This window comes from Mesoplodon densirostris, chromosome 3, assembly GCF_025265405.1.
Source record: "Mesoplodon densirostris isolate mMesDen1 chromosome 3, mMesDen1 primary haplotype, whole genome shotgun sequence".
In the NCBI taxonomy this organism is placed as follows: Eukaryota; Metazoa; Chordata; class Mammalia; order Artiodactyla; family Ziphiidae; genus Mesoplodon; species Mesoplodon densirostris.
Genome location: NC_082663.1, coordinates 50,436,132 through 50,463,291, shown reverse-complemented (window position 1 = coordinate 50,463,291; position 27,160 = coordinate 50,436,132). Strand labels below are relative to the sequence as shown.

The 27,160-nt window shown below is 40.9% G+C and overlaps 1 protein-coding gene across 2 annotated transcripts in view; it reads right to left on the bottom strand.

The window, feature by feature from the left end:
* KIF2A (kinesin family member 2A) overlaps positions 1-25,918 on the bottom strand; it is a 78,610-nt gene extending 52,692 nt beyond the window's left edge. For both annotated transcript variants that reach the window (XM_060092927.1, XM_060092928.1), the window contains exon 1: positions 25,602-25,918. In XM_060092927.1, coding sequence (XP_059948910.1) covers positions 25,602-25,665 — 64 coding nt within the window. In that variant the 5' untranslated portion in view covers positions 25,666-25,918. The remainder of the gene's footprint in view (positions 1-25,601) is intronic.
* Between the last annotated feature and the right edge of the window lie 1,242 nt (positions 25,919-27,160).

The following is a 27,160-nucleotide window of genomic DNA, read 5'->3' as shown; positions in this document are numbered from 1 at the left end:
GTTCCCTCTATGCCTACTTTCTGCAGGGTTTTTATCATAAATGGGTGTTGAATTTTGTCGAAAGCTTTCTCTGCATCTATTGAGATGATCATATGGTTTTTCTCCTTCAATTTGTTAATATGGTGTATCACGTTGATTGATTTGCGTATATTGAAGAATCCTTGCATTCCTGGAATAAACCCCACTTGATCATGGTGTATGATCCTATTAATGTGCTGTTGGATTCTGTTTGCTAGTATTTTGTTGAGGATTTTTGCATCTATGTTCATCAGTGATATTGGCCTGTAGTTTTCTTTCTTTGTGACATCCTTGTCTGGTTTTGGTATCAAGGTGATGGTGGCCTCGTAGAATGAGTTTGGGAGTGTTCCTCCCTCTGCTATATTTTGGAAGAGTTTGAGAAGGATAGGTGTTAGCTCTTCTCTAAATGCTTGATAGAATTCGCCTGTGAAGCCATCTGGTCCTGGGCTTTTGTTTGTTGGAAGATTTTTAATCACAGTTTCAATTTCATTGCTTGTGATTGGTCTGTTCATATTTTCTATTTCTTCCTGATTCAGTCTTGGCAGGTTGTGCATTTCTAAGAATTTGTCCATTTCTTCCAGGTTGTCCATTTTATTGGCATAGAGTTGCTTATAGTCATCTCTCATGATCTTTTGTATTTCTGCAGTGTCAGTTGTTACTTCTCCTTTTTCATTTCTAATTCTATTGATTTGAGTCTTCTCCCTTTTTTCTTGATGAGTCTGGCTTATGGTTTATCAATTTTGTTTATCTTCTCAAAGAACCAGCTTTTAGTTTTATTGATCTTTGCTATCGTTTCCTTCATTTCTTTTTCATTTATTTCTGATCTGATTTTTATGATTTATTTCCTTCTGCTAACATTGGGATGTTTTTGTTCTTCTTTCTCTAATTGCTTTAGGTGCAAGGTTAGGTGGTTTATTCGAGATGTTTCCTGTTTCTTAAGGTGGGATTGTATTGCTATAAACTTCCCTCTTAGAACTGCTTTTGCTGCATCCCATAGGTTTTGGGTCGTCGTGTCTCCATTGTCATTTGTTTCTAGGTATTTTTAAATTTCCTCTTTGATTTCTTCAGTGATCACTTCGTTATTAAGTAGTGTATTGTTTAGCCTCCATGTGTTTGTATTTTTTACAGCTCTTTTCCTGTAATTGATATCTAGTCTCATAGCATTGTGGTCGGAAAAGATACTTGATACAATTTCAATTTTCTTAAATTTACCAAGGCTTGATTTGTGACCCAAGATATGATCTATCCTGGAGAATGTTCCATGAGCACTTGAGAAAAATGTGTATTCTGTTGTTTTTGGATGGAATGTCCTATAAATATCAATTAAGTCCATCTTGTTTAATGTATCATTTAAAGCTTGTGTTTCCTTATTTATTTTCATTTTGGATGATCTGTCCATTGGTGAAAGTGGGGTGTTAAAGTCCCCTACTATGAGTGTGTTACTGTCGATTTCTCCTTTTATGGCTGTTAGTATTTGCCTTATGTATTGAGGTGCTCCTATATTTGGTGCATAAATATTTACAATTGTTATATCTTCTTCTTGGATCGATCCCTTGATCATTATGTAGTGTCCTTCTTTGTCTCTTCTAGTAGTCTTTATTTTAAAGTCTATTTTGTCTGATATGAGAATTGCTACTCCAGCTTTCTTTTGGTTTCCATTTGCATGGAATATCTTTTTCCATCCCCTTACTTTCAGTCTGTATGTGTCTCTAGGCCTGAAGTGGGTCTCTTGTAGACAGCATATATATGGGTCTTGTTTTTGTATCCATTCAGCCAATCTGTGTCTTTTGGTGGGAGCATTTAGTCCATTTACATTTAAGGTAATTATTGATATGTATGTTCCTATTCCCATTTTCTTAATTGTTTTGGGTTCGTTATTGTAGGTCTTTTCCTTCTGTTGTGTTTCTTGCCTAGAGAAGTTCCTTTAGCATTTGTTGTAAAGCTGGTTTGGTGGTGCTGAACTCTCTCAGCTGTTGCTTGTCTGTAAACGTTTTAATTTCTCCATCAAATCTGAATGAGATCCTTGCTGGGTAGAGTAATCTTGGTTGCAGGTTTTTCTCCTTCATCACTTTAATTATGTCCTGCCACTCCCTTCTGGCTTGTAGAGTTTCTGCTGAGAGATCAGCTGTTATCCTGATGGGGATTCCCTTGTGTGTTATTTGTTGTTTTTCCCTTGCTGCTTTTAATATGATTTCTTTGTGTTTAATTTTTGACAGTTTGATTAATATGTGTCTTGGCGTATTTCTCCTTGGATTTATTCTGTATGGGACTCTCTGTGCCTCCTGGACTTGATTAACTATTTCCTTTCCCATATTAGGGAAGTTTTCAACTATAATCTCTTCAAATATTTTCTCAGTCCCTTTCTTTTTCTCTTCTTCTTCTGGAACCCCTATAATTCGAATGTTGGTGCGTTTAATGTTGTCCCAGAGGTCTCTGAGACTGTCCTCTGTTCTTTTCATTCTTTTTTCTTTATTTTGCTCTGCACCAGTTATTTCCACTATTTTATCTTCCACCTCACTTATCCGTTCTTCTGCCTCAGTTATTCTGCTATTGATCCCATCTAGAGTATTTTTTATTTCATGTATTGTGTTTTTAATCGATGCTTGATTCATCTTTAGTTCTTCTAGGTCCTTGTTAACTGTTTCTTGCATTTTGTCTATTCTATTTCCAAGATTTTGGATCTGGGAAATAGAATCTTGGATCATCTTTACCATCATTATTCTGAATTCTTTTTCAGGTAGACTGCCTATTACCTCTTCATTTGTTAGGTCTGGTGGGTTTTTATCTTGCTCCTTCTCCTGCTGTGTGTTTTTCTGTCTTCTCATTTTGCTTATGTTACTGTGTTTGGGGTCTCCTTTTTGCAGGCTGCAGGTTCGTAGTTCCCGTTGTTTTTGGTGTCTGTCCCCAGTGGCTAAGGTTGGTTTAGTGGGTTGTGTAGGCTTCCTGGTGGAGGGGACTAGTGCCTGTGTTCTGGTGGATGAGGCTGGATCTTGTCTTTCTGGTGGGCAGGTCCACGTCTGGTGGTGTGTTTTGGGGTGTCTGCAGACTTTTTATGATTTTAGGCCACCTCTCTGCTAATGGGTGGCGTTGTGTTCCTGTCTTGCTAGTTGTTTGGCTTAGGGTGTCCAGCACTGTAGCTTGCTGGTCGTTGAGTGAAGCTGGGTGCTGGTGTTGAGATGGAGATCTCTGGAAGATTTTTGCCGTTTGATATTATGTGGAGCTGGGAGGTCTCTTGTGGACCAGTGTCCTAAAGTTGGCTCTCCCACCTCAGAGGCACAGCACTGACTCCAGGCTCCTCAATTTGGGATGATTTGTTGTCTATTCATGTATTCCACAGATGCAGGGTACATCAAGTTGATTGTGGAGCTTTAATCCGCTGCTTCTGAGGCTGCTGGGAAAGGTTTCCCTTTCTCTTCTTTGTTCTCACAGCTCCTGGGTCTCAGCTTTGAATTTGGCCCCGCCTCTGCGTGTAGGTCGCCGGAGGGCGTCTGTTCTTCGCTCAGACAGGACAGGGTTAAAGGAGCAGCCTCTTCGGGGACTCTGGCTCACTCAGGCCAGGCGGGAGGGAGGGGCACGGAGTGCGGGGCGAGCCTGCAGCGGCAGAGGTCGGCGTGACGTTGCACCAGCCCGAGGCGCGCCGTGCGTTCTCCCAGGGAAGCCTCCCCTGGATCCCGGGACCCCGGCAGTGGCGGGCTGCCCAGGCTCCCGGAAGGGCGGTGTGGGCAGTGACCTGCGCTCGCACACAGGCTTCTTGGCGGCGGCGGCAGCAGCCCCAGCGTCCCATGCCCGTCACTGGGCTCCGCGCTTTCAGTCGCGACTCGCGCCCGTCTGTGGAGCCCCTTTAAGCAGCACTCTTAATCCCCTCTCCTCGCGCACCAGGAAACCAAGAGGGAAGAAAAAGTCTGTTGCCTCTTCAGCAGCTCCAGAGTTTTCCAGGACTCCCTCCCGGCTAGCTGTGACACATTAGCCCCCTTCAGGCTGAGTTCTCGCCGCCAGCCCCAGTCCTCTCCCTGCGCTCTGACCGAAGCCCGAGCCTCAGCTTCCAGCGCTGCGCGCCCCGGCGGGCGAGCAGACAAGCCTCTCGGGCTGGTGAGTGCCGCTCGGCACCGATCCTCTGTGTGGGGATCTCTCCGCTTTGCCCTACCCAGGTATGTGGGGAGTTTCTTGCCTTTTGGGAGGTCTGGGGTCTTCTGCCAAAGTTCAGTAGGTGTTCTGTAGGAGTTGTTCCACGTGTAGCTGTATTTCTGGCGTATCCGTGGGGAGGAAGGTGATCTCCGCGTCTTACTCTTCCGCCATCTTACCCGGAACTCCTGCTGGAAGGATTTTTAAAAGCCACAAGTCTCCAGAGGCCTCAGGCTTCCATTTAGAGTTCAGGTGCTTTGGGAGAATTCTGAACCTGCAGTCAGTCCTTGAGGCTCCTCAGTCTTCACACACACACACACACACACACACACACACTCTCTCTCTCTCTCTCTCTCTCTCTCTCTCTCTCTCTCTCTCTCTGTCTCTCTGTCTCTCTCTCTCCTGGGAAATTTTTATATCTACATGTACATATCATCTTCTGTTATGCTTAAATACATCCTAACAAGAGCTAGGGATATTTTGGAATGTTTTTCAACCGTTTCCAACAGCAGTAACCCAGGTAATGTAGATCTGTGCATATATTTATTAACAAAATTTAAACATAACTCAGAAAGCTGCCAAAAACATTATAAAACATTGTAACATTATAACATTATTTAACATTGTAACATTATAAAGCATTATAACATTATTTGTTATAGCAGCCTATGCAGACTAATATGTCCTCTTTCAAATGGTAGAGGACATAATCAGGAAGTAGGAATACAAAGATAAACAGGGCACATTCCCCGTCCTGTGCCAAAATCTCAATCCATGATTGCAATGTCACTACTTCTCCCCGGAATCTGTCATCACAACCAATCTCTGCTCCACTCTACTATGGAAACCTATGATGGTAGTGGCTCTAACCCAGGGAAATTTCTACTTTTAATGCCTGGCCAATGTGGATTAAGAGAACAGATAATCACTCCTTTAAACCCTTTTACCACTAAGGTAAAATGTGGAATAGCAAATTCAGTGTGGCTAGAGCAAAAGGTATACAAAGAAAAGTAGAGTCATAGAAGCACATAACACATAAACAAATACAGAGTATATGTAGTATCAAAGTTTCATGGGACAGTGTGATTAGGGGAAAAAATTTAAAACAGCTCTTTGGAGAAGGGCAATAATGAAAAAAAGGTCTGGAAAACACTGATATAGACAGTACTTAAGGCAAGGAAAGTGGATGTGATCACCAAGAGAATGAGGGTAGACATCCTGGTCTTCAATGTATAGAGTCAGGGAGTTAATGAGATACCAGCAAAGAAGATCAAGAAGTTGCCAGAGAAAATAAGAAAAATCCAAAGAGTAAAGTCTTAAAAGTCAAGTGAAGAAGGTATTTCAAGGAAGAGAGAATGAATCAACTGTGTCAAATGCCGTTAACAGATCAAGTAAAACAAAAGCAATGTCTAAAAGTGAAAGTGCGATTAAGAGTTATCACTTTTTCAGATGAGAGAAATAACATTCCAATATGCTGATGGAAATAATTCAGTAAAAAAGAAAATATTGGGCTTCCCTGGTGGCGCAGTGGTTGAGAGTCCGTCTGCCGATGCAGGGGACACGGGTTCGTGCCCAGGTCCGGGAAAATCCCATGTGCCACGGAGCGGCTGGGCCCGTGAGCCATGGACACTGGGCCTGCGCGTCTGGAGCCTGTGCTCCGCAGCGGGAGAGGCCACAACAGTGAGAGGCCCGCGTACCGCAAAAAAAAAAAAAAAAAAAGAGATAGATAGATACAGCACAAAGAGAGAACGGATGAAGTAGTAATTTTGGACAGGTGAAAAGGCATAGGATATAGTGAACAAGTAAAGGAAATTGGCCTAAAATGGGAACAGAAAAAGTTTATCCATGGCAAAGTAAGGAAGGCAGATTTACAGGTGCAGATACTGGTACTTGGTTAGATACAGCAGATTTGTAAAAGTTCTTTTCTGATTGCTTATATTTCTCAGTGGGGAAAAGGGAAGCAAGGTCATCTGCTGAGAGTGTGGGTGAGTAAATAAACACTAAGGATTTTATGACAAAAGTTAGCTAGGAAAGAATGAATGGGCTAGAGATATGATTGCTCATTCAAGGAAAGCAGCCATGAATTTAAATTGTGACCAGTAAGCATAATTATGATTTTTTCCCTCCAGTCATTTTCAGACAACCTAGAAAGGGCAAGGAGGTTTAAAACATGTAGAAGGGAGTGATCTGAGGTTTTGCCGATCAAGAGAGGGGGCAAGGGAGTATAAGTTACACATATAAGGGAGGGTTTATTAGAAAGTGAGTTCATGAGGGAAAGATAGGAACAATAAAAAGTAGTAGGATTATAAATCCTGGTGGAGTCAAAAGATTAGTGGAGTCAGGATACTAGAGGGAATACGCTGGAAAGACAGAATGGTGACTGAAAACTGGGATGCATGAAACTGAGATTATGAAGATGTCAGGAATATAGTGTGCTAATTAAGGCCAAGGGTAAGATCACTGGAAAGAAGGAAGGAAGGTGGGGGCAAGGGGAAGGGAGGGAAGGAGAGAGGGAGTGAGGGAGGGAGGGAGGAAAGCAATCCAAAGAACTGAGAGGAGAGGGTACTAGAAAGATCATCTATATATGAATGATGCAATTACCAAAAAATATGATAGGAATAGGGTAGGAGAGAATAACAGTGAGTCAGGAGCAAAAGTCTTCAAGGAATTAGGGAAGTTGGCAATGTCTGAAGTTTCTATCTTGGGAAACCAGGTATATGGTGCTTCTATTAACCAATATAAGGAACACAAAAATGTAGAAATCTGGAGATAAAGGCAATGGATTCCATTTTGATGAGTTTAATTAGAAATACCAGCAAGGAAATCCATGTGGTAGTATCTAGAAGGTGGATCTGAAACTAAAGAGAAAGATTAGGTTTGAGGGGGCATTTTTTTTTTTTTTTCTTTTTGCGGTATGTGGGCCTCTCACTGTTGTGGCCTCTCCCGTTGCGGAGCACAGGCTCCAGATGCGCAGGCCCAGCGGCCATGGCTCACGGGCCTAGCCGCTCCGCGGCATATGGGATCCTCCCAGACCGGGGCACGAACCCGTATCCCCTGCATCGGCAGGCGGACTCTTAACCACTGCGCCACCAGGGAGGCCCTGAGGGGGCATTTTAAAAAGTTTTTATTTAAAAATTTTAAATCTATTATGAAAATTACAAACATACTATAAATACCAAATACTCTTCATTTAGTTTCATTAATTTTAACACATGGCCAATCCTATTGCCATTCCTCCCACCACGACTGTATTACTTTGAAGCAAATCCCAGATATCATATCAATTCATCCATATTTAACTTCAGTATGTATGCAGATGTAATTTTACGGGGTTTTTACATTCTCTTTTTAAAAAGAAATACCTTCTTATGAATTTATTTTCCTCTTTTCCCAGACAATTTAGTATAGCTGGAAGGGTTTTTAATAAACTGAACTACATGCCATTGATCTGTTTTAAAATAATATTGAGGATATGATCATGAAAGAAACCAAACCAAAATAAATCATCTTTACCATAATTCAAGTTTAAACTCTACTTCCCACGTAGCTCTCTATGCTTGACTTTGTGCTGTCTTACTATGGTTCCTCTAAATCCCAGACATATTATACTACATATGCATACCTACACATATAATAGGAACCCTTCAACTCTTGTAACAAAGACAGATGACTTCACAACTAGGATTCCAATACATACCAAAGCCTTATTAATCCTGTATCAAAAAACTGCAGGGCCTCCCTGGTGGCGCAAGTGGTTGAGAGTCCGCCTGCCGATGCAGGGGATACGGGTTCGTGCCCCGGTCTGGGAGGATCCCATATGCCGCGGAGCGGCTGGGCCCGTGAGCCATGGCCGCTGAGCCTGCGCGTCCGGAGCCTGCGCGTCCGGAGCCTGTGCTCCGCAACGGGGGAGGCCACAACAGTGAGAGGCCCGCATACCGCAAAAAAAAAAAAAAAAAACTGCAGTATACTTGCTAACAATGCTAAAATAATCTGCTCTCTATGTTCAAAGGTCAAGAATGGGTGTTAGGATCAAGGAAGAACATATGTAAATATTTTAGGTGATATAGGTCATGGAAAGGACTACAGAGGTAAAAGGACATAAAAGTAGATCACATTTTGAATTAGGCAATGGTTTCTTAGATATAACAAAAGCAGAGCAACAAAAGAAAAGAACGATAAATTGGACTTCATCAAAATTAAAAACTGTTGTGCTTCAAAGGATACTAATCAAGAAAGAGAAAAGACAACCCATGCAATTGGGTGAAAATATCTGCAATGCATATAAAACAGTTTCCAGAATATTTAAAGAATTTTTACAGCTCAACAATAAAAAGATAAATAACCTAATTTTTTTAATGGGCAAAGAATTTGAGGAGACGTTTCTCTAAAGAAGATATACAAATGGCTAGTAAGCACATTCACACCCATGAGAATAGCTATAATAAAAGACAGTAACAAGTTTTGGCAAGGATGTGGAGAAACTGGAACCCTCAAATATTATTGGTTAGAGCGTAAAATGGTGTAGCCATGGAAAACAGTATGACACTTCCTCAAAATGTTAAACGTAGAGTTACCACATGACCCAGCAATTCCACTCCTAGGTATATATATATACACCCAAGGAAACTAAAAAACATACGTCCACAAAAAAATTTGTAGGTGAATGCTACTCACAATAGCAAAAAAAACTATAAACAACTCAAATATCAACTGATGAATGAATAAGTAAAATGGATTGTTATTCAGGCACAGAAAAGAATAAAATACTGAAACATGCTACAACATGGATAAACTCTGAGCACAGACTATGCTAAGTGAAAGAAGTTAGACATTAAAGGTAACATATCGTATGGTTCCACCTATATGTAATGTCCAGAACATGCAAATCCATAAAGACAGAAAGTTGATTAGTAGATGTTAGGGGCTGGAGTGAAGGAGGAATGCAGAGTGACTGCTAATGGGTATGGGTTTCTTTTTGGAGCAATGCAAATGTTCTGAAATCAGTGATAATAGTCACACAACTTTGGGAATATACTTAAAATCACTGAATTGTACCCTTTAAAAAGGCGAATTTTTTCCCCTCATCTGGAATTTAATTTTTTTCCTTTTCTTTACGGAGATATAATTGAGATATAACACTATATTAGTTTCAGGTGTACAACATAATGATCTGTATATATTGTGATATGATCACCACAATAAGTTGACATCCATCACCACACACAGCTACAAATTTTTTTCTTGTGATGAGAACTTTTAAATCTACAGTCTTAGCAACTTTCAAATATACAATACAGTATTATTAACTATAGTCACCATGCTGTACATTATATCCTATGACATTTATTGAATAACTGTAAGTTTGTACCTTTTGATTCCCTTCTCCCATTTCACCTACCCCCTCATTCCCCACCACCTCCCACTTCTAGCAACTACCAATCTGTTTTAGGCACCTGAGTTTGGTTTTTTGCTTTGTTTTGTTTTTAGATTTCACATATAAGTGAGATCATATGGTATTTGTCTTTCACTGTCTTATTTCACTTCACATAGCGCCCTCAAGGTCCATCCATGTTGTTGCAAAAGGCAAGACTTCATTCTTTTTTTACGGTGGAGTAATATTCCATTGTGTAGTATGTATATACACACACACACCTTGTATCTTCTTTATCCATCCAACCACTGATGGACACTTTAGTTGATTCCATATCTTGGCTATTGTAAAAAGTTGCAATGAACATAGGGATACAGATTTTTTTTTGAGATAGAATTTTGTTTCCTTCCAACAAATACACAGAAGTAGAATTGCTAGATCATATGGTAGTTTTATTTTTAATTTTTTAAGGAACCTCCATACTGTTTTCCATAGTGGCCACACCAATTTACATTCCCACCAACAGTACACGAGGGTTTCCTTTTTTCTACATCCTCACCAACACTTATTTTTTGACTTTTTGATAATAGTCATGCTAACAGGTAAGGTGATATCTCATTGTAGTTTTGATTTGCATTTCCCTAATAATTAGTGATACTGAACATCTTTTCATGTACCTGTTGGCCATCTATACAGATGTCTTCTTTAGGAAAACGTCTGTTCAAATCCTTGGCTCATTTTTTAAACAGATTTATTTTTTGCTATTAAATTCTTTAAATATTTTGGATATTAAATCCTTATCAGATATATGGTTTGTAAATATTTTCTCCCGTTCCGTAGGTTGTCTTTTCATTTTGTTGATGCTTTCTTTTGCTGTGCAGAAGGTTTTTAGTTTGATGTAGTCCCACTTGTTTACTTTTGTTTTGTTGCCTAAAAAGGGTGAATTTTACCCTATGTGAATTACACCTCAGTTTTTTGAAAAAGGTAACGAACTAAAAAGAACACAGGGAAATAGGAGATGATCAATAACAGAACTCTGGGAAACATTAACATTTAAGAAGTTGATAAGGAGCGTGAATTTAGGAGATTAAGAAGAATAGTTCAAAAAGAAGAGAACTCATATAACACAGTACGATCAAGCCCAAGAAAACCATTTTAGAAACAGGAGGAGATTACAATTAGCACACACACACAAAAAAAAAACCAAAAAAAAAAACTTCACCTTTACCAGTAATAATGCAAATTTAAGTAACAATTCACCATTTTGGCCTAAGAAAAGGTTTTAAAAAAAACTTTACTGAGGTATAACTCACATAACATACAATTCATCGCTTAAAGCATACAATTTAATGTTTTTAGCATATTCAGATATTTATAACCATTACCATAGTCAATTTTATAACATTTTAATCACCTCAAAAAGACACTGTTATCCTTGAGCTATATTACCCTCCCCTTCCTCCAATAATCACTAACAATCATAAGCAATCACTAATCTACTTTCTGTCTCTACAGAGATTAAGTTTATTGATTCTGCCCTCAATAGAGAGAGACAATTTACTTAAGGGAGTTAACTAAGTACAAACTGATAGAAATACAGGCAAGTACTTCATTAGCATAAACTATTTAACTGTATTCAGAGTCTCAAAGCTCCCAATCTAAACTATTATTTAGTAAGGCTGTTCAAGTTTATTAGGTTAAAAACTATAATGTGGGCTTCCCTGGTGGCGAAGTGGTTGAGAGTCCGCCTGCCGGTGCAGGGGACACGGGTTCGTACCCCGGTCCGGGAGGATCCCACATGCCGTGGAGCAGCTGGGCCCATGAGCCATGGCTGCTGAGCCTGTGCGTCCGGAGCCTGTGCTCCGCAACGGGAGAGCCCGCAATAGTGAGAGGCCCGCGTACCGTAAAAAAAAAACAAAAACTATAATGTCCATTTTTCAATTTTTTTAATTAAAAAAATCACTTTCTTCTCATAATCACACACTAGAACTTGAATGTTTTTCATTATATGTCCAGACCTCATAAACACTTTAAAAATTAAACCTGTTATCTTTTTTTTTTAAATAAATTTACTTATTTATTTTTGGCTGCGTTGGGTCTTCGTTGCTGCATGCAGGCTTTCTCTAGTAGCGGCGAGCTGGGGCTCCTCTTCGCTGCAGTGCACGGGCTTCTCACTGTGGTGGCTTCTCTTTCTTGCGGAGCACGGGCTTTAGGCGCGAGGGCTTTCAGTAGTTGCAGCATCTGGGCTCTAGAGCGCAGGCTCAGTAGCTGTGGCGCAGGGGCTTAGTTGCCCCGCAGCACATGGGATATTCCCGGACCAGGGCTTGAACCCGTGTCCCCTGCATTGGCAGGCAGATTCTTTTTTTTTTTTTTTTTTGCGGTACGCGGGCCTCTCACTGTTGTGGCCTCTCCCGTTGCGGAGCACAGGCTCTGGACGCACAGGCTTAGCGGCCATGGCTCACGGGCCCAGCCGCTCCGCGGCATGTGGGATCTTCCTAGACCGAGGCACGAACCCGTGTCCCCTGCATCGGCAGGCGGACTCTCAACCACTGCGCCACCAGGGAAGCCCAAACCTGTTATCTTTTAAGGGCCATTTAACTTCAGGAAAAAAAAAAACAAAACAAACGTTCTATAGGCACAGTATGAACTTCATAATCCAAGCTAACCTCAAAAACGTATGTTTGTACACTGTATGGACAAGGATATGAGGAAACAGGCACTTCTGCAGATAGGAAGGTAAATTCACACTCTCTATAGAAGCAAACTGGCAAGATCTATCAAAATTTAAAATGTACAGTTCTCTGACCCAGCAATTCTCCTTCTAGGACTTTATCCTACAGATGTAGTCATGTATGTAAAAAATGACATAAGCTCAAGATTATTCAGTACAGTACTAGCTGTACAGTAGCTAAAGAATGGGCATAATCTTAATTGTGGTATATATAATCACTAATAAAATGCAGCTATGAAAAAGAATGAGTAAGTGAAGTAAGTCAGAAAAAGACAAATATCATATGATATCGCTTATATGCAGAATCTAAAAAATGATAGAAATGAACTTATTTACAAAACAGAAACAAACTCACAGACTTAGAGAGCGAATTTACGGTTACCAGGGAGGAAGCGGGGGAGGGACAGACTGGGAGTTAGGGATTGACATGTACACACTGCTATATTTAAAATAGATAACCAACAAGGACCTACTGTATAGTACAAGGAACTCTGTTTAATATTCTGTAATAACCTAAATGGGGAAAGAATTTGAAAAAGAATAATACATGTACATGTATAACTGAAACACTCTGCTGTACACCTGAAACTAACACAACATTGTTAATCAACTATACTCCCAATATAAACTAAAAATTTTAAAAAAAGAAAAAGAATGAGACTGTTATTTATGTACTGAAAGGTTCTCTAAGATATTTTTGTTATTATTAAGTGAAAATAAAATTAAGAAGCACCAGTGTGTACAATATGCCGTCTGTAGGGAAAAGGTACACATTTACACACGTTGCTACTCAAAACAGGTAATTAAATTTAAAAAAGAAAGTATACGTTAAAAGCAATGACACATACTTTGTTATGTCATACTTTTGATGCCTGGAGGATGAACACAAATCAATTTTTACCAGAATGTCAAAATTTGAATAGACAGAGTAGTGAAAGAATAGCACAGCTAGATATTCATTTAATCACTGGTTCAGCAAACAGATAATTTATTAAGGGTGTAGAGATCCTTTGCTAGGCACTGGGGATATGATGAAACTTGAGTCTGACCAGAGACAATTAAACACATAATACTGTCCCATGAGTGTTCTGACAGAGTAAATAGAGGGGACTCAGAGAACATAAAGCAGGGGACCCATCCTGGTCTAGGAATCAAAGAAGGATGAAGTGTTTAACATACACAAAAAAGCAACAGCAGTTAGATAGGTTAGGTACAAGTTCTAAGAGCTCAGTGTCTGGAGTGCCTCAGGTAAGTGGCAAGAAATGAGACTGGAGAGGAAAGTCAGATTGTTCAGGGTCTACAGTAACCTATGTTACAGAGCTGGGTTTTTTTTATCCAAAGGGTAAGAGAGGTAAAGGAAGTTATCAGAAAGTTTTAAGCAGGTGATCATGTTTGAAAGGTTATTCTGAAAGAGTAATCAACCAAAGGTAGAGAGACCTTAAGAATTTATTAGGAATTTGTTGCAGCAGTACAGATGAGACATAATGCTAGCCTGACCAAAGTATAGTAGAGGGATGGAAAAATGTAAGGACTGAAGAGGTACTTGAGCAGTGAAGAGAACCTGATGAGAAGAAACAAGGTCAAGACAGAACAAGGAGTCAAGGAAGACATCTAGGAAGACTGGGGTAACACGGTGAATGAAAGTAATGAGAGATACTGAAGGAATAGATTTGGGGAATGGGGAATGGGTTCAATTTTGGACATGCTGTATTTGAGGTATTTATGAGCTATCCAAGTGGAGATAATTAGTAATTCATTAGACATACAAACAGAATGTGTCTTCAACTAGCCTGAGGTGAAGAGAAGCATTTAGTTCACCCAGAGAGAATACTGTGCAAGAAGTACTGCAGGGTTAGGACCAAGCCCTGAAGAACACCAACATTTAGAAAATGGAGAGATAAGGATGCAACTGCATAGATTAAGAAGGAAAGGTATGAGTGGTAGGAGGAAAATAAGTTTTATTTAATTTTAATTTCGTTAAGAAATGGCTCTTAATTAAACCCGAAAGGGCATGTAAGGTTAAAAGAAATGTATCACTCTTTTTTTTTAAACCGTAGTGACATTTTAGTTTTACACCAAGAATTTTTCTTTTCTTGTTAACTGAACTATAGGTGATTTACAACATTGTGCTAGTTTCAGGTATACAGCAAAGTGATTCCGTTATACATACATATATATTCTTTTTTTTTTTTTTTGCGGTATGCAGGCCTCTCACTGTTGTGGCCTCTCCCGTTGCGGAGCACAGGCTCCGGATGCGCAGGCTCAGCGGCCATGGCTCACGGGCCCAGCCGCTCCGCGGCATATGGGATCCTCCCGGACCGGGGCACGAACCCGTATCCCCTGCATCGGCAGGCGGACTCTCAACCACTGCGCCACCAGGGAGGCCCCATATATATTCTTTTTCAGATTCTTTTCCATCATAGCTTATTACAAGACATTGAATATAGTTCGCTGTGCTATACAGTAAATCCTTGTCGTTTATCTATTTTATATATAGTGATGTGTTTCTGTTAATCCCATACACCTAATTTATCCTCCCCCTACCTTCCCCTGTGGTAACCATAAGTTTTATCTATGTCTGTGAGTCTGTAAATAAGTTCATTTGTGTTGGTTTTTAGATTGCACATATAAGTGATATCATATAATATTTGTCTTTCTCTGTCTGACTTACTTCATTTAGTATGATTATTTCTTTTTTTGGCTGTGCCGCATGGCTTGTGGTATCTTAGTTCCCCAACCAGGGATTGAACCCAGGACAACGGAGTGAAAGCACTGAGTCCCAACCACTGGACCACCAGGGAATTGCCCAGTATGTTAATTTCTAGGTCCATCCAAGTTGCTGCAAATGGCAATATTTCATTCTCTTTTATGGCTGATTAATATTCCATTCTGTGTGTACACACACACACACACACACACACAACTTCTTTGACCATTCATCTGTTTATGGACACTTAGATTGCTTCCATGTCTTGGCTATTGTAAATAGTGCTGCTATGAACACTGGGATGCATCAAGTTAGAGTTTTTGCCTTTTCTGGATATACGCACAGGAGTGGGATTGCTGGGTCATATGGTAACTCTACTTTCAGTTTCATTTTGTTTTTTTTAAATGAAGTATAGTTGATTTACAATGTTGTGTTAATTTTTAGTTTTTAAGGAACCTCCACACTGTTTTCCATAGTGGCTGCACCAATTTACATTCCCACCAATAGTGTAGGAGGGTTCCCTTTTCTCCGCACCCTCTCCAGCATTTATTGCTTGTAGACTTTCTGATGTGTATCACTCAATAAAACTACATACATCCCAACGTCTAGGGCCATATTGTAATCAACTCTCAATATCACCTATAACTGGAAAATAATTTGTAAAAATGCAACACACATATTATCCCAAAACAATTTCAAAGAACAGTTTCATAAAAATAAAGATCACTGAATCTAGACAGGCGCCCCAATTAATCAATAATACCAGTGGACTCCTAGCAAGTAGGTCTAATATTGTATTTTCCTGACAATAAAGTTGCTCATCTAATAAGAAGCATTCTTTCACATGCTAGCGTATATGTACTTGTCCAAACTTTGGAAAATCTGTGAGCGAGGGCCTAAACTTAGGCAATGCAGACAGACTCGAATAGTCTAGAACTTTTTTTTTTTTTTTTTGGCCGCGTGGCATGTAGGATCTTAGTCCCCCGAGCAGGGATCGAACCCACGCCCCTTGCACTGGAAGCACAGCATCTTAACCACTGGACCACCAAGAAAGTCCCTAGAACTTTTTTTCAAAAGAAATTATATAGCCAGAGTACCTGCACTGAGTACAATAGCTATTTAATATTCTGTTGTAACTGACAAAGTAGCCTATTCTAGGGGAAAGTCCTATACCTATTCCCTCAAAGGCATCAGATGAAGGGACTCATAATAATGGTCATGCTGCAAATGCTAGCTGGATTAATAAAATCACCTGAAAGCAATCTATACTATAGAAAAAAAAAGAAAGTATTATTTAATTAATGACCTGACTTCCAATGCCTGGAACATTCATAGTACACAAAGAACTCTAAAGGAATTAGAATGTACAGGACTTTCGAGGCTGATAATCTATGTTCTGATGTCATATTTGCTACTTTATGTATGACCTTGGACAAGTCAATTTCCTCACTGTAGAAATATAAGCAAGTTTTGACCAATAGCAGTATTTCATCAGAGAGCTGTCTGTGGCTAAATTCTAAGACTTACCTCATTAATTAGGGCCTCAAATTGGTTCTAATTTCCTAAAAACCATATAGGTAAATCACTATATCCATTTCCCTTTAGCAGTCCATAGTAAACTACAGGCTTAAAAATACTACCTTCCCCACCCCGCAAAATTTAATGCTGTTTGCGTTCCCAACTCACTTTTCATAGGATGACATAATTAGATTTCATATGCATATCTTACATCAAGAATTACCTATAGTTTAACTAGAACAGGTAAACTCTTGTTTAAATTAAACCCTGGTCAATTTCAAGGATGAAGCTTCTAATACAATGCTTGGACATTTGTCATGCTTTTTGAGCTATAAACTCAAAATGTCCATGGGCCAAAGTAAAGAGATGGAGGTAAAGTTGCTAAGCTTATCTGAATCCTCTCATTGCACTACAGCTCATTTAAAAATTTTGTCAGCAAACCCTAAGTATCTCATATTGGCCAACAGACTAAGGATAACAAAAATGAAGAGCAAAAATTTACCTTAACTGCAACCCTACTGGGTTGATCCTGATTCTTAAAATATTATAGATTCTTGTCACTAGTTGGTCCATTATTTAGAGAGTAGCTCCGACTTTTAACACCCGAAGTTCGCCCGAAGTTTGCATACCTCCCTCCCTTTTAAAAGTAGATGTTTTTTAAGAGCAGTTTTAGGTTCGTGGCAAAATTAGACAGAAGGTACAGAAAATTCCCATATATCCCTTGTCCCCACATACCCACAGCCTCCCATACTATCAACATCCCACACAGGGTACACTTATTACAATCAACGAACCTATACTGACACGTCATTAATACTCAAAGTACATATTTTACATTAGAGTGCATTCTTGGTGGTGTATCTTCTTTGAGTTTTGACAAATTTACAACATGTATTCACCATTACAGTATCATAAGGAATAATTTCACTGCCCTAAAAATCCACTAGGCTCTCTCTACTCATCCTTTGCTTACCCATTTTTAAGTCCTAAATTGCAAATAGTAGTTAAGAGATTCTAAATGCTGAAATGACATTCAGAATCTTGAGGATGAAAAGGGAAGGCAAAAGCCAGGGCAGAAAAAAATAGGCCAAAAATAAGAGCAAAGGAGAAGTAAAGGAGAGCAGGTACATTTTAAGAATCAAAACACTCCATCCCTTAAAGAGCCGAAGCCAGATCCTTTAAGTACTGTTTTTCCTTCCCATTCTCTTCTAGGAGTTCTGAGAGGTTCTTGGCTAATATACTATAACTGAGTCTTCTTAAGTAGGCAAAGCGTTACAGCTTAAGTAAATTCCTGATCTACATATAAACATTTATTGGAAGTGACTCATACCTTAGCCTCACTTATTTTTAAGATACTAATGGCAAAAACTATGAACAGTCTTGAGTTGGATGCTCTTTGATAGCACATTGTACACTGGCTCTGCAGTCCTCTAGGCTGTATTTGTGAATAGGATTAGTTTGATTAAACAGATTGAAGAAATTTTATAACCAACACTCAGCCTTCCCAAATGTTAAGTCTATTCCTTTCAACACATCTGCCCTTTATTCAGCACAAGTGATATATTGACTATAGCATCAATTCTTTTTACAGCGTTCTGTATTTCATCTGTTCCTTAACCACTGCTTACCCTCCTTGACTAATGCAATCTTATCCTTTCTAGCTCTCATTTTCAGTACTACTCTCCCTCTAATCTGTCACTAATCACTAGCTAACTCCTATTACTGCTCTTAGGAGATTAAGTCCTACAGTAGTTTCCAAGTGTCCTAGAAATTAATTCCAAGATGCCTTACCTTACCTTCGTTGCCAAGTCTTTAATAAGGTGTCCCAGATTACTCCTCCTTCCTTCCTTTCCTCATCTATCACCCTCTGGTATGCCTGTTTTAAATGCCCTTTACCTGACAGCCCTCCATTTGCAGTTCACATGTTGTGCCACAGGCCTAGAATGCCTCCTTCCCCACAAGGCAATCTACTGGTCATCTTCCTCCCATCATTAAAACTTCACTTGCCATGAGGCTTTGTCAGATTACTGTTAGGAGATGCTACTTTTTCTAAAATAATGGATCACAACCCTGGGTGCACACTGAAATCACCAGTGTGTGAAGTTAAGTTTCACCAGCGTATGGGATGTCTTAAAATAAAATACTGAGGCCCTGGCTCCATATCAGACCAATTAAAATAGAATCTCTAGGCAAAGGACCCAGATACCGGTAGTGATAGGTGGGGAGTTGTTTATGTTTGGTTGTTTGTTTCCAAAGCCCCACAGGTGATTCTAATAAGCAGTCAGGGCTGTGAACCACTACACTAATCCTACCCAGGCTAGAAACAGAACTCCCATAACATTTATCCAATATGTTCTCTAAATATATCCATATCCCACATCCCAAAAATACACTTACCACATAGCCTTGACCAATATATATAATGTAAATATCTAAAATGCTCCTTCATGAGGCTTAAACACTTTACAGTAGTTTATACACTTGAGCACAGGGTTTCTCTTGTAAAATGGGAAGATACTGTCTACATTATAGGGTTGTCATGAAAGTCAAACGAGATACTGGATTTAGCAAAGCAACTGACTTATAAAGGGCACAAATGTTAAATCCCTTCAGGTATCAAGATTAACACCTGGATTCACTTTTTAAGAAAGAAACAAAACTCAAGTGGCAGTTTGGAAGATACAAGCTATCTGGATGAGGCTGAGTAGATAGCTCCTGGCCAAGAGTTCTAATCAAAGGGGTCATTCTTTGCATAATGTAGACACTCAACAAATTTCACCAGAAGTGTATCCCATCCTGATCCAACCCTTCCTTTAAAAAATTTTATATAGGTGAAATCTGGTTAAAATTAATGCCAAAACCAATAAAAACCTGGAGAAAAAGTCTTTGAAAGTAAGTAAAATATAGCCCAGGGAGGTGCCTGGTTCTCATAGTCCCTTGGCCACACTGTGTGAAGAGGCTGTTCCCAAATTACACAGAAGCACCATCAGCTGGCTCTATCTGCTTCCTTGGTCCCTGCGTTTACAAGCACCCCAACAAAGGATATCTAGAGAGGAATCTGCTGCCAGGGACTGGTCTGCCAGAAATTTAAAATGGAATAAACCTTATTCCTTTAAGTATCAAAACAAAGGTTAAAAGTTATAAAGTCAAAACTCAAATGAGTATTAGAGAACAGAAAATAGGCCAGTAATGACAAATAATGCCCATTTCAATTGACTACCAGGCTACTACAAGGGCTACCAGGACTGGTGGTGCTGTCTTTTAAGAAGAATTCTGAGACTGAATATATGGGTTTATCAGGAAGGCATGCCACGAGAGATAATGGATATTGGTCATGGGAAAAGGAGGTGAAAAGGACAGCATGTATGACATGTATCTTCCATCCAGAAGACTCATAACTTCAAGAGTCTTAAGAGTCTAAACCTAAAAAGGTAAGTGGTAATGATGTACACACAGAATGGCATAGTTCTATCAGTACTAATCATACTATGTTATCAATCATGTGTTTCTGAGGGCAGGAAGTGCGTGTATCTTATTCTTTTTTGTATCTCCAACACGCATCAGAATGACCTATATTTAACAGACTGTTAACAAAAGTATACTTAATTAACTCTATAATAAGAAAACAGAGAATTATGAGATCACATTATTTTGTGATATGACATAATCACTTAAGGTCTATACACCAAAATACTCTCACACCCTAATAAATGCCCATTTGAACTGCAAGCTTGATTGCAGTAGGTAGGTAGTGAGAAAAACAAGCAGTACCCAAAATGGGAAAGCCCAGGACTAGATCTAGAAGCACAACTTTTAAAAGGGACACCTCTCCCCTCATTTTACTCTTGGGAGATAGAAGCAAAAAGTTAAACTTAAGGTTAACCAACAATGAAATGATACTCCATTTCATTTTGCATAAGTTTTCACTAGACAAATCCCAATCACCATGAACTTGTATTTAGTTCTCGTACATGGCACAACATCCACTATGTGTAATCAAGCACTTAAATATTTAATATGGTGAGGTTCTAATGTCTATTTTCACTTAGGCAGTACAATACCATTAGTACTACTTTAATTAAAAGAGCTGGTGTGTGACAGAAGAGCAACCTTCCCACAATTGCTCCACAATTGGACCAGAAAAGCGAAAATTAGTTTTACTCAGGGCTTAAAAATTTTATCTTTTCTCAAGCTCAAAACTACAGTATCAAAACAAACAAACACCTTAAAAGATTATTTTAGGTTACAGGATAGAGCTGTTAAAAGCAAGGTTGGTGGTTAATTCCAAAAATTAAGCCTTGCAAAAAATTAATGTAATATTAACGACAAGTATACTTGTGACTAGAAAGAATGGGTCTGGATGAGCTCTCAAGGAATCTTTTTCTGGATTTTCCACACTTGTGCCTCCTTCCCTATTTGAAGGGACACAAGCTTAACTGGCTCTTTGCTATTTTCTCTAGATTTTTGACACACAAACAAGTTAACCTTGTTAACGTGCCTTTCCCCACAGTTCCAAAATTTCTATCATAAGAATCAAGTGACTAGGCAATGAATATAGATTTCTTTCTGTGGTAGTTCTGGAAGCAACAAGTGATTGACTATAGAAAAGGGCTTTAAAGGCTTAGATTGCTGAATCCTAATGCTTACAGTTAATAAAATATCAGACATCAATTTGGTCTCTCCAATAGGGCAAATTTAAGCAACATTATTAATTGTAGGTTATCTGAGCAAAAGGGGCTTTCATATCTCAAAAAAGAAAAAAAAAAGAAAATCAAAGTACACAAAGTGATCAACTTCATACCATCATCAGCAAACATGTGCCAGCATTTGAAGAGAGCTAGGAGTAAAAGGACTTTGTTTTTGGTCCAGGCTATGCCTCTTATTAACCATGTGATCTTGCAAGTAATCCAACCTCAGATTCTTCACCTATAAAACAATGAATCTGCCACCCCCTACCCTACTTACCTCACAGGGTTTATGTGAGGATTCAATTAGATAACTATTTGGAAAACTATGAAGACCTAAATACATACATACATACATATATATATATATATATATATATATATATATATATATATATATAGAACCATCATCATGCTAATCACCATGTAAAAAGAAATCACTAGTCCACAATTTCCTCCATTCTACCCACTTCATAATCAAAATCACATAACTGTACCAAAAGGAACTATATTGTTATGTGGTTCATTTTTATTACCTAAATTCAGTCTGTTCTCCAAAAGCCTATATAACGACATGTAAAGATGAACTAGCAGAAGAATATATGTGGCAAAGTAGGTAGAGAATTAAGTCATTGAAATCTTTTCTAAAGATTGCCTGCCCCAAACTCAAAGATTCCTGATGGGTCCTTTCAAATATTCACTTTCCTCTGGATTTCAGATGCTTAATTAAAGCACTCTTTTCAGCATTTAATTAAGACACAGGAATATTTTTTCTCCCACAATTCTGAGTTTTGTGACCTTCTAGTAAACATACCATAACAGTTTTTACTGGATCATTCCAATTGGGCTCTATAATACTGCTCTCTAGTGGCTTTCCCATGAGTGAGAAGCAATTTCCTACATCTTTACTGGGCTGTAGAAAGCTGTATATGGTTCCCAAATAATAGAGAATTCTTCCTCTACTGTCACAGTCCTTGATAGTATGGTTTCTATGCTATGTAAGCCAGGTTCCTGGCTGCCACTGTATGAAGGTGTATGAATCTAGACAAGTCATTTATAGTGACTTGGGACTCAGTTTCCACACCTATAAGAATGAGAACTAGATCATCTCCAAGGATCTGTCTGGTTGAAATAGTGTATGATTCTCTTCAGATCACATTTATCAATCCTGCAACTAAGAAACCCCAAAGAACAATCCCATCATAGCTGCAGCTTTGAAATATTCAAAACGTATCTCATCACTCCCCCAGCCCGCAAACAATAGTCACAGGTACCGTAGAACGAATAAGGAATGTTTTAACAGTGCACGGTGGTTTTTTTTTTTGGGGGGGGGGCATCTCCCAATGAAAACTACCTAGTTACACAACAGTTAAGAATGCAGTTTTCAGGGTCATTAGATTACAAAAAGAAACTGAATCAGAAAGATAATAGGAAGACACATGCAAGAAAATAAACATGAGTGTTCATTTCCAGAAAGCAGTCCAATTTCACACCAGGTTATCTCCCGTGGCTAGGGATAATCTGAGGAGTCCAAGCCTAACCTCTGTCACTTCTAATCTTAGAATACCAAAAAAGTCAGCAAGCCTTCACAGATCACTCAGTTTCAAACAACTCTGGGAGTCTTGAATAAGAGGCCTGTATGAGGTGTGGTGGGCATGGCGGGTAGAGAGGGAAGTGGCTCACAGGATGAGCACAGAGGCAAGGGTCTCCCTTCCAGGTAAGACTTCATCTTAATGGTTAATTAAAATAATGTTCGAAAACCAAAATCCAATAATGAATGATTTGCTCAAAAACTAAATACAGGGAACTCAGCTAGGAACATGATTGGATACACAGATGAATTCAGAGAATTTAAAATTCCTTAATGCTCTGGCTCTGGTTGAAGTGGGCACGGGGAGGCTGCCATCCCTCAATTGCGTTCTCCACACTACCCCTTGTCTGGTCAGTGTGAAAACATAATATTAAGAAAAATGTACCCAAATATTAATACTTAAGGAAATATGCTGTCTCACGAGTCTCCTAATGACTTAGGAATTCAGTGGCTGACCGGCCATCCAGCCTTAGTAATCAATGAAGACTTATCAGGGATTAGTTTTGAGCAGGGTATTGAAAGAGAGTAACAAGTCTACTTTAGTTACCTGGGAATATATATTTTTTAATATAACATAACGGATGGGAGAAGCATGCTCGGAAACAAGGACAAGGATCACCATTAGCAAGCATGCAGAAAAACATCAAGTCACCAGTTAACAGCAGTCTAGCAGCCCTTCTTCATCCTGTGGTTTCCACTGTCTCAGGCATTACATTCGTGCTCAACCAACTACAAAGTTTATTTCTGTTACAATGACCACTACTGTTTTATCTAAAACACGGACGCTATAGAAATGGGAAGAAACAAAGCAGCTTCTTTAAAGTGAAAAAGGGAAAGCTTGGGGGGCGTCTCCCAGACATCAATTTCTACTGTGAAACACCACCACCCAATGCAAATGATCATTCCCTTCTTTTCAAGCTCTCTGCTTATCTGTTACCTTCAACTCTACCATGCATCTGAGGAGCATAAATATGTACATGACTATAAGTTGAGATGATATACATTGTAATGATTTCCATTATTTCTCAAGGGCAAACTGCTTTGAAATGTGATTTTAGGTTACTTGCACTTATGTAAGAACACAAAGCTCTTACATGTCTGGGTTTCTAGTACAGGCAGAAGGTTAAGGCAGAAACAGTATTAAAAGCCTCTATCCTAGAACCACCCCCCCCAAACCAAAATTGTTTCCAGTCTGATACGTTTAAATAAAAAGGTGTTACCCCAGAAAATATAAAATTATCCAAACCTTTCAAATATCATACTTCTGATAGACTCTACAGTAACACCTATAATCATAGTTAAAGGCTTAGAATGTAAAGAACTTACTCATTTTTATGCCCCTCCCCCCAAATTAAAATAACATATAAACCCTACTCTTGCTAGTATACGGTGAACCTGCATTTACCTAAAAAAGAAACTGCAGTCAACAGCACTGCTTAAGAAAAGTTATTTGAAGAGAAAATATAAAGAAACCCCAACCCAAGTAAAAGAGACATCTCTTTCCCACTAGTGTTGCTGGTCACTTCTAAAGCTCTAAGTGGTATAATTCATCTTTTCACATACAGGATAATAATGCTTCCAGTTGTTAACACAAATTATGTCAAATATAACGAAGGGGAAAAAATCATCAGCTATACAAGGTCTTCCAATACATCACATAGATAACATGAAAGTCAATCTCAGCTTCACATAACTTGGTCAAACCTGGTAGAAACCAAGAGGGTGTGGATGTACCAGCGACAGTTACCACCGACTAGGCTAAACGATAATGAGCCACAAATTAAAGGTACGGTATAAGGAACACCGCACACCTCTCGATATTACACACCTCTACTTTCTTCAATGCTTGGATTGAAAGAAAATAATTTATCCCTCTCCATGCGGTTTCTCCTTTACAATATAAACTATTTCCAAGCCTGGCTGGCTAGTGACATAAAACATTTTCCCCAAGAGAAACCTATAGAAAGATACAGAAGCCTAGGGCTTTCTCTCTCCTTTTAATTAAGCCCGTGCCTCGTCTTACACTTTCCTCTAGGTTACCTCTCCGGAGGGTGTGAAAATATCAACAGACGGTCCCCCAGCCCCACCCTCCCAGTAGTGCCTCGCACTGACTAGGTTCATCCCGCTCCTTCCCTTTCAGCCTCATCACCTTTGAGAAGCTTATCGAATACTTCTCCCCATTTATATCCGCACCCTTATTCATGGCTGAGCACGACAAGCTCCGCATCCTTCTTCCAAGGAAGGGACTAGCAAAAAAGAAAGAGGCATGCTCGAGAAACGACAGACGAAGAAACGTGACAGCCAGACACTTTAAACCAGCGGGGTTGGCCTTTCTCCCCCACCTCAGCCTGCAACCAGCAGTCGGTTCCCTAAATACTGAAATCTCTGGTCTTCACGCTCTCCCCACCCCCGCAGAGATGAGGCCGGAAAATGAAAAGGCCGGGGTGAGACGCAAGGCTGGGTCAACCCTAACGGAGCCCGCTGCCCCCACCCCCCGGGCTGGCGTCCCCGGGGAGGATGGAGATCGCGGGAGGCGCGAGGGCTCCCGGCCCGGGACCCGCCAGCGCGCCCGCCCGAAGCCCCCAGAGTCGCAGCCCGCTACACCAGGGCCCTTCCCCGCTGGCCTCCCCCGGCCCAGCCCCCCGAAGGGCCCCTCCCCGCCCCGGCACTGCAGCGGCACCCAGGGCGGACCCCAAGCTGGCCTCACTCGCACACACGCCACACACAAAAGCGCCGCCGCCGCCGCCTTCCCGCCCCCACTGCGCGGCGGAGTAATCAATGAGGCAGCAGGCGCCCGCGTCCCCTCCGTGCACGCCCGAATGCGGGGCCCGGGCGGCAGGGGCGGCGACGAGGCTCACCATCGCTCCGCTTGATCTCCACGTAAATCCCGATCTGGATCTTGCCGAAGTTGGCCGTTGCCATCACCTCATCTGGAGCAGCGGCGGCTGGCCGAGGGAGGGGGACGCGAGGGCGGAAAAGGCGGGGAGGGGACGGGGTAGGTGTGGGAGGGGGAGCGGTTGCCCGCGGCCGCGCCGGCCCGGGCGACAGCGTGAACGCAAGCCGGGGCCGCGAAGAGCAGCGGCGGGCTGGCAGGCGGAGGCCCCGGGCCTGCAGGCCGGCGGGAGGACGCGCACGCCGGGGCGTCGGGGTGAAGCGAGGGCCGGGGCCGTGAGGCGGCGCGGGCGAAAGTGGGAGGGCCCGCGCCGCCCGCCCTGGAGCAGACGCTGGGGAGGCGGGGCGCCGCGCGCCTGCGCAGAGCGCTCCTCCCGCGTCTCTTCCTCCTCTGCCTGCCTTTCCCCGCTACCTCGAGGCGGCCCCGCCCGCAGTGAGGTCGGCCGAGGGAGCGGAACGCTGGCTCTACGGGTCGCAGCGAGCCTGCGTCTCGGTTGATTTCGGCGTGCCGCCTGGAAGAGGCAGGAACCCGAGCCCCGGTGCCATCCGGCCTCTCTGGCATCCAAAAATTGGCGCTGTTGCTGGAATGGATTAAGGACCCTGTGGTTTCTGGGAGTTCCGGCTGGAGCGCGTGGCTGAGGGATGAATTTAGGGGTCGGCCATTGACAGCATGGGTTCAGTGTTTCATCTGAGAGTGTCACCTCTGTTGCTACTTAGAGGTGGCCTGTCCAAGTAACCGTCCCAAGGTTTCCCATCCAGTTGTGGAAGAAAAGAAGAAACACCTTTGAGGTGTCACCCACCCTAGGTCAGAATGAAGGTCCTCTTTTCATGGCTTTGACTTATAGCTCATCGCCACTCAAAAAGAAACCCTGTGGTATGGGGGCGGGGGGGAGGGGCTTGACTGCTCAGTTTATGATGCATCCGATGCTGGTGTCTTGTCTCTACTGTAGGGTTCAAGACTATTTGCACTGGACCATAAAACCAGTAACTATGATTCAAGGACAGAGGGCAGACACAAGGTTGACTAAGGAAGGTGCCTTTCCTGCAGTCACTTAGTCTGACCACGTCAGCATGTGGAGAGCGGGATTCTTCATCCTGGCAGAGCAGGAAGGCCATGTGGACAGGGACCATAGAAACTATGTTTACAGGACTGTGTAAAACCTCCAAATGTATGACTTTTGCTTCTAGTATTAGGACTTCATATGGAGGAAACACACTTATCGTGCCCTACTTTCTCTAGTCATTGTTAATCTCCCTGTAATATTAACTAAAAACTTAACAGTTTTAAAATTTAAAAATTGGAAACTGGATATATGCGTGTTAAGTGCGTGTGTGGATATATGCAAATGGCTAGAGTTTTCAACCTAATATAAGTAATCAAGTCAAATAGATCCTAAAAGAATTGTTGAAAGATTCAGACTATGTTTGTAACTTGAATATATTAAAGGCATAGTTGTCAAAAGAAGAAAGTTTCTTAGATCCAATCTAAAGTAAAAATAATGTCTATGAAAAAAACACTGGGTAG